We start from the raw sequence: 21476 nt of genomic DNA, 5'->3' as shown, positions 1-21476 counted from the left end.
TCCTTCCCTAAATGAAGGTGTTGTCTTGACCTTGGACAAATCGCATTTTTCTACATTTTAGATAAATTACAGGAGCTTGAAGTCAAGACAGAGCTTAGAAATGCCTCTGGCCTTGACAATGATCTGACACGTCTCCTCGTTTGCACAATCTGGTGAAAGACTTTTGTAAAGAGAAGAAGAATCCCCCTCCCCATCAGAGACTGGGCTCACATAATCCCAACCTCCTTGTTTTGCACATAAAGGAAAAGGGGGTCAGAGCAAGGAAGGGACCAGTCTCTGGGCACCCAGATATGCAGGGTCTGAGTACAGGGGAGAACCCGGCCTTGACTCCCAGTCTCGTGTTCCATCCACGTCACCTCTGTATCCTCCCAGACATCCTAAGTGCTGACACTGGAAATTCCATACGTCTGGGTTCAGGAGAGCCAACAGTCCAGATTCCATCTGGAGTCTGTCAATTGTGGAGCTGAGCAGGAACTGGAGCAAGGAATGGGACCAACGGGCGGACCCACCAAGGCTAAAGAGGGCCAAGATCGCCGGAAGGGCTTGATCCCTTTTCCCATGTCGCCCCCACCTTCAACCCCATGGCACTGAGCCCAGAGTGAAAACCCTGGGCCTGAAAAGTTCCCACGAGCCTGCTATTTGCCAGAGAAGAAAATGGAAGCACGTTCAGGCTCAGCCTGCTTGCTGGCTGGGATGGGAATGGTACGAGCAGTGTTCGGACTCACTGCTGCCCCCTGCCGCCGCCTTCTGGCAACTGCAGACTCTGGACAGCAAAGAGAAGCTCTTCCTAGAAAAGCCCTGTTTGGGGTTTTCTTGTTCCCCTGAAATCAGTCTCTCTCAGTCTCTCTAATTGCCTCCCTATCGCTGTCTCTGTCTCTGTCTGTCTCTGTCCCACACCCATATACATGCAGCATACGTGTCCCCCCCCAACCCCTCCCCACCCCGACACAGGACTAGAGTAAAGCTGAATGAAAGGAAACCATAAGAGTTTGTGTAAAATTCTGCAAAGACTGTATAATCGCCAATTGGATTTTCAGGATGGATGGTTTCTCCCTAATTAGATTCTGCTGCCTGTAATAAACCAACTTTGCAGCTTTATCCCATCCTATAAAGCGACCCATTTTTCATTAGTCAGGTGTACAATCATGCTCATGGTGTACACAGAGCACAGACCAGCCTCACCTTTCAATTTGCTTCAGATAACACTGTGTTTCTGCCTCAGATGGTAACATACCAATAAAAAACATGTGCTGATTAGGCCATACCATCATTACTTAAATCCCTCACCAAAAACTTCTTCTCTTCACCCTAAGAACAACACTAAAATTCCAGACTGGAAGGTCACCCTGGAGTGTACTTTTTGCCGACAGATGCATTCTGGAGAAACAGTCTAGCATTTCTTAAAGTGCAGTGTGTGGCCTGCCTGCATCAGACCCACTGGGGATGTGTGCTAAGATACACATTCTTGGGCTCCATCCCTGAGACATACCGATTTAAACTCTCTGGGGGCAATGCTGGATGGCTCAGTCGGTTAAGCGTCTGCCTTCAGCTCAGGTCATGATCCCAGGGTCCTGGGATTGAGCCCTACATCGGGCTCCCTGCTCAGTGGGAAGTCCGCGTCTCTCTTTCCCTCTGCCTGCTGCTCCCCCTGCTTGTGCTCTCGTGCTCTCGCTCTAGCTCTCTCTCTCTCTGGCAAAAAAAAAAAAAAAAAAAAAAAAAAAAAAACAACTGTCTGGGGAAGAGACTTAGGCATCCACCTATAGACCAAGATCCTCTGGTAATTCTGAAGCAGGCTAACATTTGAGAACCACATAGCTCAGGTCCTTCACAGGTGGGATGCAAGGGCCACCTGCCATATATATGATGCCTTATTTGCTGCCCTATCTGGAGACAAGGTCACCCTCTTGCCCCAAAGACTCTTATGTCTCTGCAGCTTCATATTACAGAATCCCAATTCTCAGGCTGTAGCAGGGCAGCCAGTATCATAGACAGGCTGTCTGTCAGACTGTAAGACACATTCCCCCCTGGTCTGGACACCATTTCAGAGCCCAGGGTCATCACTCTAGACAGTGAGTGCCTGGAGAGTGGCTGAGCAGGAGCCCCGGGCTCCCGGAAAAGTGCCCGAGGCCTGACTCAGCTGGACAAGAAAGACTGTGCAGATGAGGAACTGATTCTCACAAGGCCCTAGGGACTGTTGCTGAGTTTGTCAGAGCCAAGAGTCGTCCCTGGGTGACACGAAGCAGGCAGCCTGGGTGGTCTTCCCAGGATGCTGAGCTAAGCGGCAGATGACTGAGCACGGCCCACGGCCTGCCTTTGATCTAGAAAGCACTTTTCTTCCAAGACCTCAAAGCACTCTCTAGACACCACCTAATTCATCTTTACCCCCAGCCTCAGGGTTAGATCCTGGTAAAGAATCCAGCAAGGACCACGCATCCAGCAGATACCAACTCTGGTCAAAAGTCAGAATCCCAGCGCATCTGAGTGGCTCAGTCGATTAAGCATCCGACTCTCGATTTTGGCTCAGGTCATGATCTCAGGGTTGTGAGACGGATCCTGGTGCCGGGCTCCACACTGGGCATAGAGCTTGCTTGAGATTCTCTCTCTACCTCCTCCTCTGCCCCTCCCCCCACCCACTCACTCTCTTTCTTGTTCTCTAACTCTCTTCCTCTGTCTCTCAAAAAAAAAAAAAAAAAGAATCCCTCAGGATAGTTTGTAAACTCAGATGTCAGGTCCACACCCCAGACCAAATGAATCTGGCCTGCTTGGGGTGGGACCTCAGCATCTCCTAGTGATTCTGGCAAAAAGGTCCGAACCTACGGCGGCCTCCAGACAGTATCACTCTACATCCCTGGGAGAGCTGAAGCCAGGTTTTTTTGTTTTTGTTTCCAGGAAAAGATAATTGGAAAGATGTTTTCCATGGCAATGGAATCTGTAATTGTCTTTTTTATTTAATTTTTTTTAAGATTAGTTTTATTTGTTGGAGAGAAAGCATGCACATGAGCATGAGCAGGGGAGGGGCAGAGGTAGAGGGAGAAGCAGGCTTCCCGCTGAGTAGGGAGCCAATGTGGGACTCGATCCTGAGACTCCGGATCATGACCTGAGCCAAAGGCAGACGATTAACCAACTGAGCCACCCAGGCGCCCCAGGAATCAGTAACTCCGATGGCCCGAAGTTCTTTCTAAGCCTAAACTGTATGTGTCCTGCTAAATGTAAAGTCCTCTGAGCTCCCGTGTGGTGAACACAAGGGAGCTCTGCTCTGTTACAGTCTAGCCTCCATGCCCTGGGAGAGATGTGGAGGCTCCTCCAGATTCTGAAGTTCAGCAGGAGAACCAGACTTCAGCCCGATGTTCCTGCATTTGACTTTGTCCCCACCATGCCCAGTGAGGCTGTGGCTACTTCCCAGTGGACACGCAACCAAGTCGAACACTGTACTCAGGATTCTGACCCAAACGCCACATCAAGGACAAGGGGGTGGGAGACCGAGTGCTCCCAGACTGGCCTCTTTCCCCTTTTCCTAGTGTGCAGGTAAAAACCAAACCAAACTGAACGATCTAGGGCAATGAGGTATGGAGGTCTTCCAAGGCTGGTCTCAGGACAGGAGCTATCCGGAACTTTTCCCAGGCACTCAAGCCTGCTGCACGCTCCTCCACCACAGAACCTGGAGAGAACCCGAAGGGAAGCTGGAGTGGACCTGGTTCACTCAGGGCAACAAAACTCTAACCCTGGGGGCAGGATCCCCCCACCCCCCGCTCTCAGTTCCATCTTCTCTGGGCTCCACTGGAGAAAGAAAAAAGATGTGTGGTCTGCAAAAGGAGGAGGAAAGAAAAGCCTCTGGGGCCCCAATGGCAACACCATCTGGCCTCTCCACGGTACAGGAATTCTCAGCTCAGTTTTGTGGCAGAATTTTTATTGGTATGAGCTCGACCTTATCAGTGTGATCATCAGCTCCCCGAAGATGGGGACTCTGAGTTCTATGTGCTCAACTTAGGGCCAGGTACAGAGCAAGGGCTTGTTACAGGTGAGCAAGAGTGACAGCGTCCTGGGTCCCTGGGTGCCCAGGCCGGACGCCCAGCAACAATGACATACTCTGCACTGAAAAGCCAGCCCAGGGAGGAGCCCAGGAGACATTCAGACAGTCCTCAGGAACTCCCTGATTCCAGGCTGAATCAGGCCATTTCCAAGGGCTCTTCCTTTCTCTTCCCTCCCTGATGCCTGGAAACACACAGCCCCAAACTCCCCAACTCATCTCCTAGAAGATGTTTCTGAGTCACTTAACCTCACCCTGGGTTATCTGTCAAGACTCCCTTTTAAATATTCTAGATGCTGTCAGGGTTTCCAGTTTCTTCTTTGACTGCTGAGCTCCGAGGACCCTTACAGATCATCGGGTCCAGTCATAATCCAGAAGCCGGATATGACCAGCCTTTGTGTTTCTTTCATAGAAGACAAGAGAATAAAAGAGATTTTAATAGAGAATGTCAGAGTATGTCACATGTAGTAAGGGGGAGCTCCATTTTGGGAAATTTTCAGTTATGTTAACATCGAAGTGTCTGGGACTTGCAAAGCCAAATGCATTTCTTCTAATGAGTCACAGTCAAAAAGTCTGAAAAACACCAAGCCCATTTGCTCATGTTGCCAGTAAGAAAACTGACGCACAGAGAGGTAAAGCTAGTTGCCCGAGGTCACACAGCCGTCAGTGGAAGTGCCTGGACCAGAACTCAGGTTTCTCCTGCCTTCTGTTTTAATGCTCTGCTCAACTGCAGCCTGAGGGTCTCTGGTTTTGCACCCAGAGAACACCCTTGAAATGGGACTGGCCGGGGAGCCCCGAGAATCCCCAGTCCCACCACAGCTGCCCAGCCAGGAGTGGGACTCCCTTAGCTGACCCAGCGCAGGTGCACGTAGCAGGGATATCGACGGAGGATGGGTATGGATGGCTGAAACCTATGGCCAAGCTCGTTTTGCACATGCAGGCGAGAGTGACCTTGACTTTCCTCTCAAGACCTTTTTAATAATCATTAAATTAGGGCAAATCACTCAAAGAGGCTACTTCAGGGTGAACATGAGGGCTCACCGGCTCTGAAACAAGTCAAGGGCATGGCTTTCTCCCTGTGGGAGTGCAGGCCAGGAGACAAGAACCCTGCAGCAAAGATTCCAGGCTGTGAATTCGGTTACTGCTGCCCATCTAGGCTGTGACCACTCTCATCCTCCTTCAATCAAAGAGTACCCTCCTCTCTGTGATGTGCTACCTGACTGTGTAGCCCCTTGGGGTGATCAACACTGGGGGCAGAGGAAAGTGGGGGTGCAGGGAGGGTCAGAAATGAATACAGGTGAGAAAACCAAGGCTCACAAAGGCCAAGAGACTTGAGCAAGGTCATAGAGCTAGCTGGTTGCAGAGCTGATTCCCAGCTCCCCACTTCTCAAATCACACATGAAGCACCTAGACATCTTGTCACAACGCAGACTCAGTAGAGTTGGGGGGAGGCTTGAGATAGTGCATTCCTAAGAAATTTCCAGGTGATGCCAAGGCTGCTGGCTCTACACCACGTTGTCTGGAAAGATAGAGGGAACTTTGAAGTTCACCACTGCTCGTACCAAGGCCCAAACGCTCCACTTGCCAGCGAATCCTCTAAGACTGACAAACAGACTTACTTAAAATAATAAGGATCATTATTTTAACATGCATCCAATATTGATTTTGTTTTCATCCCTATGTTACGCATAAGGAAGCCAAGACTCAGAGAGGTTGAGGAGCTTAGCCTGAGTCACACAGCTAGTGAGCGGCAGAGCCAAGACGTAAACTCCGATCTGTCCTGACTCACAGCTTCATCAGCTAAAAGCTGTGCGGAGATAAACCCTCCATCCTTCCTTTCTCTGAGCTTCGGGAGCCTCTTCCTGGAATGCTCACGATTCTCCTCCAGCCAAACCGTGCTCTCCCCAGCACTACGTGGCCACAACTTCCTCATAACTCATGCTCCTGAAGGTCCTTTTTTCCAGACCTGTGTATACCCAGTGGACCCCAACAAGTTCTTTTTAGAGTTGATCTGGGGGACGCAGGAGAAGCAAAGGAACTCGGGGAAATGTGTGGATAGTTGATCTACGCGGTAAGACACGTGGGGGCCTCCTTCTAAATCAGGGCCTGTGTGCTCTCCACCAAGGCCGTGTCAGCGGGGACACCGAAGTCTAGCTGCCTGGACTCTGAAACCCTACCCCCAGGAGGCGGTGCTGGGCACCAGGAGTTTTGCAAGGAAGGGCTCATGGTCTGTGTTGGAACAGTCAAGGACTCCTGCGTAGGGAGTGATCTCTGGGCGGGATGAGAGCACATGGCAGAATAACTCGGAGGATGGCTTCCAAGGGCTATCCAGACCCAGCCCTGCATTTTGGCCGCACCTTCAGGATAACGAACATTCTTAGTTCCACCGTGTTTCACCAAGTGCGAGCTCCCATCACCAAGTGCATGTGAGGACTACCGACACGCGCAGCACCTGTTTCTACAGCGGGATGAACATCCATGTGGCCGGCCCCACGTCTGCGGCACAAGGCTGGCTTCAGGTCCAAGCTCACCTTGCTGGGCCTGCCTCCTCGAGGAGAACTAGAAATCACGAATGACTGCAGAGGCCCTGGTGGCCAGGAGGCAACAGGACTGAGGTGAGGCTGTAAGGACCGAGGTGAGGCTGTAAGGGTCCAGGGAGTGGTCAGGAGGGGACTCAGTGGGGCCCAGGGCTGGCCTGCAGTTGGGGGGTAGCCACAGGGTGTTGGGGCCTCACTGTCTAATGGCAGGGAGAGAGGTTTTCCAACCAGTCTCGGAGCCGGGCTATCTTGCTCAGAAGGCTGGCTCTGCCACTTACAAGCTGTATGTCCAGGGCATGTCATTCACCCCTCAGAACCACGACATCTTTGTCTATAAAATGGGCATAACGGTGAATAGTCGAAATGAGCCGGTGTATATGTTTAAGTAGTGCCTAGCCTATGGTGAGCACCTGATTGATGTGAGCAAGGGCTTAAAAATACACATTCCACGACAGCCACAGGTCCCAGTGCCCACGCTGGCAGACCGCGACAGGGAGGCCTCACGGAGTGAGAAAGCACACTTCACGCTTCTGCTTCTCCCACACGTGTACAGCCAAAGGCTGGACGGGACCTACTTTTTCAGGGCGCACTCCAGTTCGTTCTTCTCCTCGTGAGCTTCTTGGAGCTGCAAGAAGGTCCTGGTCAGGAAATCCTCGAAGTTGGACAGTAAGTGAGGTTCGTCCTTCTTCAGCCGTAACCAGAGCTGCTTGATGTCACTTTCACTACAAGAAAAAGGGGGCATTCATATCCGAGTGCAGCAACACCCTGCTTCCTGGATGTGAAACTGACAGCCAGAACGAATGGCTAGCAATTATTGAGTGCTGGCTGTATGCTAGGTACTCCACGCCTATCAGCTTATTTGACCCTCAGGGTGATCTGTAGGGCTGGGGCTCTGCCAACCCTCAGAAGAAAGTAAAGGAGCTGGCTCCGATCACTCGGCTGACAAATGACGGAGTCAAGAGTCAAACTCAGGCTGCCTGGCTCCTTTGTCGGCCCCCTTCACCCGGCGCTCCACTGCTTCCACTTTCTGGTTTTTACCGATGGGCAGGTGGTGCTGAGTGTGCGCAGCCGCGTGCTGGGAGCATCGAAGAATGTCAGGAAGAGAAGAGGACAGGAGCCTGGTGCGTGTGAGGACAAATGCCGTGCAGCTGAAGGAGAGAGCTTGTCGCCCCAGGAAGGACGGTCCTCACAGCTGAGAGGTAAAGACATGTCATCTGATGGATGGCAGAAAGCAATTGTCACCATGGGGAACGGGAGAGAATACGCAGCACCCCACTGGGGCCCGGTGGCACCAGGAATGACTGACAGGCAGAAGGAAGGGAAGGCGCAAATCTGCGAGGCGCGTGTGTGCACACACAGAACGACAAATAGAAAGTTGCCAGGGACACAGGCAGGCAGAGAGACAAAGACACAGAGTGACATGTCCAGAGCCTCCCCTCCCCAGCCCCAGCCCCAGCTAACAGGCACACTGGGCAGGTGCGTACTGCAGAGCAACAGAGACAGACGGAGCCTCGCTGATCGGGGACAGGAGGAAGGAGGCGGCGGCACACACCGGGGACCAGGTGCTCCGTCTCCGGAGAAACTTGAATATCTACGGCCAACCATCACGCAGAGCCCGAGAGCAATCTGGTCTGCAGCCCATTAAATTCTGAAACCACTACGATCTGAGGGTAGCTACCACCGGGAACCCTCAGGATAAAGAATAAAGTCCTCTCTGTTCCTGTGTGATGAGTCCTCTATTTGAGCAACTTTTCTCAGAAGTGATACTTGCCAGCACAGGGTTAACCAGGGGCCTGGGCCCCAGAGAGCACTCTCCGCTCCCAGCACAGGGAGGCGCACCGAGAAGGGAAACTCCCTCTGCTCAGTTATCAGATCGTCCATCCACTGCCCCTCCCACCTTCCTTCCCTTGCTATCCTCCAGCTCATCTGGAACACTCATCCACCCATCACCCAATGAGCATTTCTTATTTGTTGGAACCCAGCGCTGAGAGGACAAGAGGTGATCCGGGAAACAAGGGACGGGGAAGGAGGAGCTTCCCCCTTTCCAGAACTTTGCTGTCCTGTAGGTACAGTGGAGATAGTACCAGGGACTCAGAGATTCAAGGGTCCCAGAGACATACGACGATGGCCTCCCATGACTGGGGCAGACTGATGCCCTCATGAAGTACATGCGTTATAAAATCAAGGTCCACCTTGGTCTGTCTGTTCACATCTGTCAAGTTCCTGCCGGGACAGCCAACTGGCTAGAGCCTCCAGTGAGATTTGCAGACCCACCCGACCCTCTTCCAAAACTCTCTGAACCACCTCGTCATGGCCACACTACCTCCCCCCCAGATTTCTGGAGAAGGGACAAATCTGTCAATTCTTGATGAAATATAAGCCAAGTTCTGTAAGTTGCCAAATCACTCCACCAGTTGGACCACCGGGAGTCCAGACACCTGGTCTACCGCTTCTGCTCCTTGTGGAAGGGTGTAGGGGAGCAGGGCTAGACAGGATTCTAGGAGGTCAGCTGACCCATCTGCCTGCTTCCAGAACAACACACAAGCCATTCCGGGGAGTGAGTCTTTGAAGACCTCCGAAGTCTTCACAGCTTCCTTTATGTTCTCTGGGGCCTGGTGGTCTTGCCATTCCCCCCTTGCAATACCCACCCCTGCCTTCCATTTAGCTTCCACGGGGAGGGAGAGTGCTGGCCGCCATCTTCTGCATATCAATTTCTGTGACCACCTTTGAAGCCTTCCCTTAGAGCCTTCTCTTCTAGGATGCCTCAAGCTGGCTCAGCTCCTCATTGGCCTCTGACAGGCCCTCTGAGGAACATCGAGTGAACTCTGTTTTGAGAGCCCTGCCAGGAAGGGGGCTGGCCCAAAAGGGACGGATAGGTGGAGAGGTGCCTCTCTTTCATGACAGTGCCATGGCTCGTCCACACTGCCCTCTCCTCCCGCTCCTCCAGGAGGAGGCTTCCCGGGGTCATTGGCTGTGGTCCCTGGGCTCTGGCGTCTTGTCCTCAGAGAAGCTGAGTGGGGTGTCTGACTACCGTGCTTCCCACCCACCTGCCCCCGTCCATGAGCTCAGATGGTTAAGTGTCTGCCTTCTGCTCAGGTCATGATCCTGGGGGCCTGGGATCCCCCCCCCGGGGGAGGGGCAAGTGCACTGCCCATCCAGGGCCTTTCCCTGGGCTCTCTCCCAGGGCTCCACTGGTCCTTTCTCAACTCTGACGCAGTCTACCGAATTGTTGGTTCAAAAATCCACAGAGCGACAGACTCTTGCTCTGGCCTGCGTGTTGTGTGCAGGCCCCTCCTTTCCCGCCACTTCTTTATCATCCTCAACCACAGTTCCTTCTCCTCCCAAGCTCGGGACGCATCAGAGTTCCAATCGTTAGGCCGTTCCCGCTCCTGCAACACACATCCAAGCCAAGACCAAGAGGCCCAGAAATGGAAAGGCGAAAGGCAACAGGAAAAGGGAGAACAGTATTCTGCGTTTTTAGGCCACTGGTTTCTACCAGCTGCAACCTCACTTTTTATTTTATTTCATCCTATTTTTATTTCATTTCATTTTAAATGTCAGATGTGTTTTGGAAAAAAAAATGGGGGTATTATGTTTTATTTGAAGTTCCAGCCATCTGAAATTTTTAGCTGAGTTGCTGATTATCCAAGCGGTGGGCTGGTAAAAACTGGTTAATTTCCCGCCTCGGCTTCCTGACGGGTTTGCTCTGGCTCCGGGGCACGGTGGGCAAATGCGCCACATGAGGAGCCTGCACCAGGAGCCCGCCACTGCAGGGCGGGTTGGGATGTCCTGCAGCCCCTGAGACCCAGGGCTGGCTCCGGGGGGAGGAGGAAATGCTGGTGAGCTGGCAGGGACGGGGGAACCCCAGCAAAATGCATGGAGAGCCCCTCCAGGCCTCACACGGCTCCTCAGGGAGCCAAGGACTATGCTGATGCCGTATGGTAGGAGTAAGGAGAGTGGGAGGGTAGGGGCTGAGCACCCGAGAGAAAATGCAGAAAGCAGAGACGAGTGTTGGCCAAGGGCAGGCTGTACGGAGCAAGTCTTCTAGCTGGCTGCCCAGAACCTGGGGTCTGGCTGAGCTCTGAACAAATGTGGATGTTGCATGGGCAGATGAAGGGTGGCTCCTGGGTGCCCCCCCCCCCACAACCGCTGTCGTCACTTACTCTTCAAAACCCTTCTGGGCTCCAAGTCTGTCCATCAGCGTTTGGAACTGAGTCTCCTCATCTTCATCCGTGTCGCCCACGTGCTCTTCCCCTCTGGACTGATACACCTTCTCTTCCTGGAGCCGGGCCACCTGTTCACCCGCCTCTTCATGACCCGGCTTATTCTGGCTGAAGAAGAAGTGACCTGGGGGGTACACGGCACAAGGATCTGAATCGGGCAATCCATAAATATTCACCCAGGAAGACCTTATCCTTCTTAGTTGCCGGAAATCACTGGAGGCTCATTTGAGAGAAGAAAAGGGGAGCGCCCCCCCCTCACCACTGCAGCATACATTTTGGACACCATCTCTCGGGTTTGGGGACTTTGTCACTTCCACGGGATTCTGAGACATGCTAGAGCCTGGGAATGGATGTCAGTGTTACGGCACCTTTGTGGTCCTCGAACCTTTGAAGTCTGGCTTAGAGCTCATGTCTTCCTTGATTTCCTCTCTACACAACCAGAGCCTCCCCTCCATCGACCTCCAGCAGCAGCCTGACTGCTCCATGACATCATCGAGTCATCCCCATCACCAGGACCACGGTGGTCCATGTTGACAAGTGATTCTGCAACTCTGGGTGTGCCTTCTCCATACTCACACTGCCGGTAACACACGGCAGTCTGTCTTGTGCTCTCGAGGTGACTGCAAGCTCCTAGAGCGCAGGAGGAGCCTCGGGTTCTTCCGGGCAAACTCTACAGTACTTTGTGTAAGGCGGATGTGTGGTAAAACTTGTCTGCTGACCCATACTGGTCCCTGCTCTGATCGATATCTGATCAGTATCTCATCGGATGGTGTATCTTGTTTCTCGATCTTGTTCATGAATCTCTGTTCTCTTTCCTCCTGGGTACCTTGAATGACTGCTCTATTCAAACCCTCTAGAAATTCCTCTGGTGGTGGGCTCCCCTCAACCTGGAAGACTCAGCCAGACCCAGGTTGAAATGAACCAGGCAGCCATCCCACTGTGTTGTGCACTGGTGTCATCGAAAGGAAAGGAGATGTAGAGGCTGGAAATCTCATTTTGGCTCCTCCTTTTATGCCAAGCTTGCCCTTCTCAGGTGGGAGGGGATCTGGCCGTCACCGTGTAGTGGGCACGGAGAGAACAGTGGTACAAACAGCCGATGTGGACACAAAAAAGAGGCCCAAATAATCCAGAGCCTGGACACTTCCGGAGGGCAAAGAAGCCTGGGCTATACAGACCACAGATCTGGTGGTGGACGTGGGAACCTCTCATAGCTTTACGTAGATGAATACCCTGGGACCCCAGCACCCATCGGAACTTACTAAATCCAGTGGTGAACTCCTCTGGCGTCAGAAAGCCATTGCCATCAGCATCCAGGGCATCAAACACATCCTCCAGTTCCTCCAGGCTGAGTGGTAACTCCTCATGGAGCCTCTGAAAACAATCCAGACTGCAGTGGTCAACATTCAGACATTCAGGGAGGGCCACCCTGGAACTGCAGAGCTTGCTGCCAGAAGGGTCTAGAGCTGGCCCTGTCCTACAAAGACCCCGTTACCGCCCTTCTCTCGCCCTTGAATGTTACAACTATTTATTGGGTGCCTACTGGTGTGCAAGGCAGTTTGCTAGATTTATAAATAAATACCTGTTTATCAATATGTTTATAAACACGTGTATTTGTATTTAATTCTCATGACAATCCTTTAGGTGGGCATTATTATCTCACCTTATAGATGAAGAGCGAGGTTCAAGTTCCCTGCCCAAAGGTCCCCCAGCCTATAAATAACAATGCCAGGAGTCAAATCCAGGTCTGACTCCAAAGCTGGTCCTCCTCACAACCATAAAGGATGGAAAAGGTTCAGAACTGACTCCTGTGGTAGGATAATAGCTGCACATAGTGTCAAGTGAAACGAGGGAGTAAACATAAAGAACAAGGCCCAGTGCATGTTCAATAAAAGGTGGCAGAGAGGCAGAGAAGGTGAGAGAGGCAGAGAAGGTGAGAGAGACAGAGAGACCCACTGACCCACCAAGGCCTCTCAGCAAGTGAATGACAGAGGAGTGAGGCTTCACTGTCAGTCTTTCCTACTCTCCCCACGCCGCCCCCTGCCGCCCCCTGCTAGCTCTCCTGCTAGGATGCGGGTAGGGGTCACACTGTCAGAAGTCTTCCCTGATGGAGGCACTCACGATCCCCGGGCCCCAGCATCAAGTTTGTCAGTTTCTGTGGACACACATTTCAATCCTTTAGCTCCGAGGGGATGCTGGGTAAGTCCCCTTCTTCCGTGTAAGTGACCCACACCCGTCACTCCAGGCTGTGCCCCCTTCTTCGGCTTCCTACTGGTTCTCAACTAATTCCCGAAAGGCTGTTAACTGCCCCTGGCTTAAGGGATCAACCCCCACAAGACCATGTGTGTTCTAAAGGGGAATTGGACAAGACAGTGTGCAAGGAAGTTATAAATCAACACCGAAGCTGAGTCCTGGCTTGACTAGGACCACACAGGATGGGAGGGCAGGGACCAGCTGCTGGGACGAGGAGCCAGTGGCTGAGTTCCTGATGCTTCCCTCTGGCCTTCTGCCTGATGTGCTGTGGCCCCAGGCCAAGGCTGATTTGCATCGTTGAAGCGAGTGTTCTCTTAGACCCTAATAACCTAAGTCTCCAAACGAGGACTCCCCAAGGGAGTTCATTATGGCCCAGCTGACCCTCCCCCTTCCTCCCTGTTACCTAAGGGACAGCTACACAAAATTGCCCGCATGCAAGTGACTGACAGCTGGAGACAAGGAACACGGGGCTGTAGGAAGGAAGATATATACCCATCTGAACAATGAAAATGAGCTGGCAGGTGTGAAAGCCCATAGCATAACTTGCAAGAACACTTGGATTGATCCTATGGCAATCTTCTAGCTCATAAGCCATAAAGTTTAATTTGGCAGGTCATACATTAAGGGAGACTGCGATGCATTACAAAGTGGGAAGATAGGATGATGCGGAAGCCATTTAGGGGAACTGAATTAAATATGAATGAGTTTTTTTAGAAAGGAAGGGAGTGAGAGTGTGTGATTCTAGATTCTAGAAGTGCCTCTGCTTAGCATACAGCAGAATCGCGGGCTTATCAACAATCCATAAACCAGCTGTCTCAAAAGCCACAATAAGAGAATGTGGGGTGAGGAATGAGTCAATTTTATAAGGAAGAAGCTTATTAGCTCCATTGGAAACCAAAGGCATTACATGGGAGGGAGAGTCAAAATCCGAGCGACTCTGGTCCATTCCTCGGGGCCATCCTCCCTCCCTCCCCGCCGTCAGTCTACGGTCGCCGAATCTGATCCATGGTGTGCTAAAGCTAGAAATGGGCTGCAATGGGGCTGCTGAGGTTGGTGGGACCCTCCCTTTGCCTTTCACCAAAACCACCCCACATGTGGGGACCCTTCCTCTCGTTAGCTATCATACACCACCTCTGGTCTCCATTCCTGAGTCTAGCACAAATCCCTCCATCACCAAATCCCAGGCTCTCTGGTCTACAACTCAGGCTGGTTTCCTTTCTGCTGTCAATGAAGCTGGGGAAAGCGATATTAGATCCTCCCTGTAGTTCTTACCCTTCCTGTGATTCTTAATCACCATAATCATCTCTTATTTATCTCTGTTCTCAGGACCTGCAAGCCACGTAAACCCAGCTCATTCTGTCTGGTCTTGTCCCCTGGGCACCTGGTGTTGTCTACATTTTCAACTGAGGTAAGCAGAGTGAAGGGGTACAAGATGATTCATTCCACTGATCAGCTAGCCTGCAAGGCTCCAGATTAAAGAGTTGGGATTAAAGAGTTGATTACCCATTCAGGGCCTCAGCTAGAGTCAAATGGTCCTCTGCGGTATTCTCTCTAGAATTCCCTACTGGGCCTTAACCATTCCCCGCCTACCCAGCTACCCAGCAACCACCAAACTCTCTCTGGCCAGCAGCACCATGCCCCAGGCTTCCAGAGATCCTGTTTCCTTTGTACATGCTGTTTCACTTCCATTCCCATCTGGAAGGGTGGGCGGGGCAAGGAGGAACCATGGGGGAAAAGTCAGCTCGCCCTTTTTATGCCAACACGCCCCATGCCCACAGGGCTCTGTAAAACCCCACTGCTCCTTGAAGACCTGCCTCCCTCCACTGCCATCAAGCTGGCTCTGAATTCCTGCCTCACTCAGGCTCTGCAGCCCCTGGGGCAGGCCAGGCTGTGTGAGTCCACCAAACACTGGTCTCAGGTCAGCTTGTATTTTGTATCCTGATAAATGCGACTAGTTGATGAATGTCTGCTCCTTCAGTGGACTGGAAGCTCTGAGACAGGGAACCCGTTCATTTTCACTCACCATCCTGTTCCCGGGGAGCTCAGTGCTGACCCACGTGGAGTATTCAGATACTTGTTGAATGAACAAGTAAACAACTGAGTGCTAAGAGTGATGGCAGGAGACCCCGAACTCTTATCTAGGGAGTACTGGTCTGGACTCTCATGCTTCCCATTGTGACCAGGAGCACACCTGCAGATTCTCGGCAAGGTCTTGTAGATGGGACATTTTCCAGGACCTGGAACAGGAAGCAATCCTGCAGCAGTGCCAATGGCTGGGACTCCCAGAACCACGGAGAAATGCTGTCTTCTGCTGCTCATCAGCCAGAGCCCCTAACCTTCCTGGCCACCAGGCCAGTAACACGCATTTTGCAGCTGAAAATGAATGGGCGCACAGCCTCCAACATGTCTTTGGGAAACTCATTAAAGAGAAAACCAGGGGCACCGGGTAGCTCAGTGGGTTAGGCGTGTGCCTTCAGCTCAGGTCGTGATCTCAGTGTCCTGGGATCGAGTCCTGAGTTGGGATCCCTGCTCGACGGGGAGTCTGCTCCTCCATCTGCCCCTCCCCCTTGCTTGTGCGTGCTCTTTCTCTCTCAAATAAATAAAATCTTTAAAAGAGAGAGAGAGAAAGAAAGAGAGAAAGAGAGAGAGACCCAGAAGAAATCCAACTTTACAGCCAGAATTAAAGTCTCCCTTCTTTGGAGGCTTCTACGACATCCTGTTCAGATCTCCATTTCAGCACCAACCATTCTCTTCTCGTACCAAACATCTTCAGGATGCGAATTCGAGGCACAAGAGATGAAATCTACCTTTAGTCTGCCTTGTGCTTTCACGCGCTTGGTTCAGGCTGTTTGGTGTAGCCTAGGGTTTCTTAACCTCTGCACTATTGAGATCTTGGAATGCTTCCTTCTTTGTTGGGGGATGGAGGGGGGCTATTCTGGGCATTATAGCATATGCAGTGACAGACGCCAGTAACACCTCCCTCCTTAGTCGTTTCAGTCAAAAATGTCTCCAGACGTCACCAAATGTCCTCTAAGAAGCAAAATGGCCCCAGTGGTGTGGACTGGACACAAACAACCACAGCACCAGCTGGGTACGAGCGGATGGCATGAGTGCCTTTTCTTATCTCCAAGGAAGCACAAGACGACTTGCACTTAAAATCAACGTATGATGGTCTGGCTGTTCTAGAAAATAGTATTGTGGTTCTTCAAAAAATTAGAAATAGAATTACCCTATGGTCCAGCAATTGCACTTATGGCTATATCCCCAAAGCACCAAAAGCAGGGACTCCAAGTACTTCACGCCCTTGTTCACAGCAGCACCATTTTCATTCAAGGGCATGAAGCAACCCAAGTGTCCACTGAGGGAGGAAAGGACAAGCAACATGCGGTATTCAGACAGGTACAATGAACTATTAGCCAACCTTACAAAGGAAGGAAATTCTGAGCCTTGCTACAACATGGATAAGCTTTGAAGACATCACGCCAAGTGAAATAAGCCAGTTGTAAAAGGACAGATACTGTGTGACCCCACTTATATGAGGAACTTAGAGTAGTCAGATTCATAGAGGCAGAAAGTAGAATGGTGGTTGCCAGGAGCTGCGGGCAGGAGGCAATGGGAATTAGCGTTTAATGGGCGCCAAGCTTCCATCTTGGAAGATGCTAAGAGTTCTAGAGATGACAGTGGAGAAGGGTGAATAACGTGAATGTGTTTAATGTCATTAAGCTGCACACTATAAAGGGTTAAGATGGTAAATTTCATGTGGTGTGTCCTTTGCCACAATTTTAAAAAATCACAGTGTGGAGGACGTCGAGGACTGAGATGAGACATGAGGCGCAAGTCCCCACCTCACTCTCCCAACACACATGCATGTACATTTATGGAGGGATTTCCAGGTCCTAGTCTCAGGGCCAAGTGCTCTCTGTGCACACACTCATTTAATTCTCTTCTAATGCTGGGAGGAACCATAAATAATTCACAGTTGAGGAACTATGGTCCAGGGGGCTTAAGAGACTCACACAAATTCACATACCACTACGTGAATTTGCAGATTCAGGGTTAAAACTCGGTTCAATTTGCTCTAAAAATCCTAGAAAGTCTTCTTGTTAACCTAAACCAGGAACCATGTAACTTTTTCTGTAAAGGACTAGATAGTGCATATTTTAGGCTGGGTCCTTGTCACAGCTCTTCAGCTATGCCACTGTAGCACAAAGCTGCCGGGGACGCTTTGCAAATGAAGGAGCAGAGCTGCGTTCCAGTAAAACTTTATTTGCACAAATAGGCCCTATTTGGTTGGTTTGCCAACTCCTAGATGATTCTTAACAATTCGCCTAGTCTAGGAACTCTAGGCAGTGTTGGGAGGCAGGTACCTGGCATTGGTAGGTCATCATTTCACTCGGAAAAATCAAGGAAACAGGGTTTTTGAGGCTCTAGGTTTCTTCAGAGAGATCTCCTGCCCATGCTGACCCCGTCTCCCTCTCTGGGCTGAAGGAGTTCTTTCATGCCCTCCAACTTAGCTTCTCATGTCTCTCTGTCCCTTGGAGGCAGGACCGACTTCCACTTGGGGCCCTCAGCCTCATGACTCTGCTTGTCTAGGACTGTATCAGACTTCACCCCACAAAGCAATCTTCGCCCCAATTCTGCCCTGGAATAATCCCCATGAAACCCAGAGAGGTTCTTCGTAGAGGATGGAGGGAGAGTTCTCACACCGCTGCCTAGTCTGTTCACACAGGCTGGTCCTGCCACCCACCGACCCTACGGTAGAATGTCCGTACCTGGAGCCTGAGCATAGGGCTTGCACCTCTGCCCTCAGTGCAGCCTGCCTCGGGTCCCTCCAGGTCGCACCAGGGTCCTCAAAGGAGAAAGCTTCTCCTGGACTCTGCTCCTTTCCTTCTATGGTCCCCGCTCTATCCGAGTGGGCTGGCTCCATACTGCCGGGGCTCAGACACTGTGGCAGTCTTGTGGAATGGGCTTGTTCCAACTCTGCTTCTCCACCCGCTTCTTCTAACCCTTAGGTTGGCCCTGCCGGGTAGCTCGTGACCTCTCCTTCCTTGAGAGCCATTCCCTCCTTCAGAGGGCTTTTCCTGGTGGCTGGGTGTGTGTGTGTGTGTGTGTGTGTGTGTGTGTGTGTGCACCTTCTGAGCTCTTCTCCCAGTTCCCGTGAGGCTGGGTTGGGAGCTGAGGGTGAGCAAGGTGGTGGCAACCAGGTCCGAGGAGCTGGTCACCAACCAAAGTGGGGTGACCTCCTGGCAAAGCAGCTTTGTGCAGGAGTGATGGGCAACAGACAGATGCCTGTAGGTTATGCCCAGGAGGACCGGGGGACACACAGGGTTTCCACAGAGAGCCCAGGACGGCTAGGAGAGGGTTATGATTCTCCCTGCACCTCTTTCCAGCCCATCTTCCCCCAGACAGGACAGCAGCAGGACTGCTCTTGATGGCCCTTTCTCAGCCTACAGAACTCGACATCACAAATGCTTCACTGTCCACAGTACATAGAAGCTTCGGGAGAAAAGGAGATGGTAGGAATAAATGCCATGGATGCACTAGCGTCTGCCAGGTAGGAGGTCTCTCGCCTTCTCCTCCTGCCTGGGTCGGGAGCGAGGACCGAGGAGGAATGCAGCTGAGTCGGTATCTCTGGAACTCAACGTTTATTTCAGCTTGATCCTTCCGAGTCAAATACAAAGGATGTCTTACAATTTATACTTTATACCTTAAAGTATACCTCTTCTTCCCTTCATTAAAAAGTGGGCTTCAGCGGGCTTAACTGGGATATATCCAGAGCAAAGATATACCCTTGGCAAATGCGAATTCCCTTTTCTTTCCAGAAGGGATCATCAAAAGTTAAGCACGCCATTAAAACCGCCACCACCAGCCACCACGACTGCAGACCTATGAAGGCGATTACAAAGTTCACAGACAGGGTAGGTCAGATCAAGGTTTCCTCAAAGCACATTGAGTCTGATTTTCCATGGGGAGTGCAATTTGGGGAATGAGTTCCGGTGACAGAAATATACTGGGGGGTCAACTTCTGAAAACAAGGGTGTTCTGAGCTCACTTGCAGGCTAAGCGGGGCCCATCCTCCAGGTCTTTTCCCTCAATTTGTGCAGCTATTGTATGGTGGAAGAGTTCTGGGATCACCCGAAGCCTGAAAACACCATCCTGTGGGGCCCGGGAGAGAAAGACCGGCCGCCTTTCTGCCAGGTCACCAGCTCAGCTCTTCACAGCTCCCAAGTGTGAGCCCACCCGGGGCTGGTGCCCACCAGGGTCTACAGACCCCTGCCCACACTCAGCGCATTCTGAAAAGCTAAATTTTAAAAAAGGAAACTTGACCACTGCAAAACTTCCCTTCCAACAGCTCAGCTATGTATCCTTTCCCCGCTCCCCGAAATGCTCTTGAGCAAGAGAATGATGGGAAGGCTGGGGAAGGGCTGCTCACAGCCTGTTCTGGTTGAGGGTGCATTTTATTCACTCACGTCAGTTGAAATCATGACTGCAGCATGAAGGAGTTAAGTAAGACCCCAGAGTAAGATTTTGACACGAACGGTAGAAAGGCACTAGCCCGGGGGTTGGCAAAACTAGGCCCCCGAGCTACACATCAGACCCACCACCTATTTAGTTATGGCCAGGGAACTAAGAATGGCTTCTATATTTTTATTACATTTTTTATTCAAGTATAATTAACATACCACATTGTCTTAGTTTCAGGCGTACAATATCATGTTAAACAGTTGAAAAAAGAAGCAGAATATTTGGTGACATGCAAAAATCATATGAAATTCAGATTTGAAGAGTCCATAAATAAAGTTTTATTGGAACAGAGCTGAGCTCCTCTGTTTACACGCTGCTTGCAGCAGCTCGAGAGGCAACATGGCGTTGAGTGGTCATAGTGGTGCTCACAGCCCACAGGATCTCGAATCCTTACTCCCTAGCCCGTTGCAGAGAGTTTGCTGAGCCCTGGCCAGGCAACGGTGTGCACTGGGGTTCGGCAGTATCTCTCTTGGGACCCACTGACAAGGGGCTGAGTGTGGTTGGGCGTGAGGGTGAGGGGCAGATAAGAGGAGCTTCAGAAGGGTCTTCCTCTCCTGCCGTTGCACCTGTCACTGGGCCTGCTCCGAATGCACACACAGCACCCTGGCATAGCTCGGGGCTCTGCTGTGAAGCCACAGGCTGGTGCCTTTCCACTTTGTCTCCGAAGGTTCTCCGCCATGTCTTACTCAAGTCCCTTAGGCTACTGTCGCCATTTCCCACAGCCCTAGGAGTTACTGAGTCAGAGAGGGGAAACAATGTCTGCATCTGACGGTGAGCAAAGGCCAGAAAGGAAGCAAACCCAGGAGATCTGGCTCCCAGCAGAGTTTGGTCTAACGTCTCCTTCCAGGGAAGAGGTAGACAGCCTCTTTTTATGCCCCTTAACCCAAGACCCATGCCATTTGGCATTCCGGGTGGGCAGGCCTCTTACCTGCATGTCCCTCCTGGCGATGAAGCCCTTGCCTTCTGTGTCGCAGGTCTGAAAGAATTCCCATGCCTTGCTCTGCAGTGCCAGCTCGAGGGGACCCAGGCAGGCCCCACTCTCCTTTGCACCCTGGCCAGGTCTCTGGGGTCTAGAGACCACTCTCCTGTCAGGGGTAGCCATCTGGGTTTGTCAGTTTCTTCAAGTCTTTGCAGAATCTGAACACAGAAGATGAGAGAGACAGTGGGTGTGGTGTGAATGGAGTGAGGGTGCCCGCCTCTCCTAGCAGCCACCTCCTCATTAGCAAAAGCTCAGGACAAAGGGAAATGTGCTGTGATCATGAAGAGATCAGCCAGCCCCTCAGAGAAAGAAGAGGGGGACAAAGAAAACAGATATTTCCAGACTGAAAGGAGGTGGGTGGGTAGAGGAAGCCTGAAAACAATTTCTCCCCATTTAAACTGATAGCGACGAAACAGATCCTGCTAGACGAGCTACCATTTACTGAATGTTCACACGGAGGCAGGCGCCAGGCCTCGGTCTCCTATACACATTTTCTCACTTTCTTCTCACATCCTTCTGAAATAGATATCATCATCATCACGTTATTGATGCTCAGACATTGGAGTGACTTGACCAGGGCCAAAGAGCAAGGTAATGTAAAAAAGGAGATTTAGATCCAAGCTCATTGAACGTGTATTTGCTCTTAATCCTACATTGTCCTGACACTTCAGCACTCTCAAGGGTGGACAACCCTCTTTACTCAGATGCCGCATCTTCTAGGTCATTCACAATCAACAAGCTCTTGGTGAGCCCCTAGCTCATGCTGCAGACCTCCGCAGAGTCTGTGAGCCTGCAGATAGAGCTGATGGATGGAAATGTGCCAGGTCTGCAAGGAGCTACCTGTTCTCCTGGACTTGCCAGGTATAGTTGGGGATACCCAGGGCTGTCTCCAGACAACACAGAATCACAAATCCTATGCACTGATCTGATTTTGA

The 21476-nt window shown here is 51.5% G+C and overlaps 1 protein-coding gene across 1 annotated transcript in view; it reads right to left on the bottom strand.

Annotated features, from left to right (window-relative positions):
- Positions 1–20664, bottom strand: part of CRACR2A (calcium release activated channel regulator 2A) — a gene marked incomplete at both ends in the record, with an annotated part of 69303 nt that extends 48639 nt beyond the window's left edge. The window contains 4 exons of the mRNA XM_080811348.1: positions 7140–7286; positions 10728–10911; positions 12047–12158; positions 20491–20664. Of these exons, the coding sequence (XP_080667474.1) occupies positions 7140–7286; positions 10728–10911; positions 12047–12158; positions 20491–20664 (617 nt within the window). The remainder of the gene's footprint in view (positions 1–7139; positions 7287–10727; positions 10912–12046; positions 12159–20490) is intronic.
- Positions 20665–21476: the final 812 nt, after the last annotated feature.

The sequence above is a fragment of the Martes martes genome, assembly GCF_963455335.1.
Source record: "Martes martes genome assembly, chromosome: 8".
NCBI classification, from domain to species: Eukaryota; Metazoa; Chordata; class Mammalia; order Carnivora; family Mustelidae; genus Martes; species Martes martes.
Note: the sequence above shows the minus strand (reverse complement) of the source record. Positions and strands in the feature narration are given on the sequence as shown.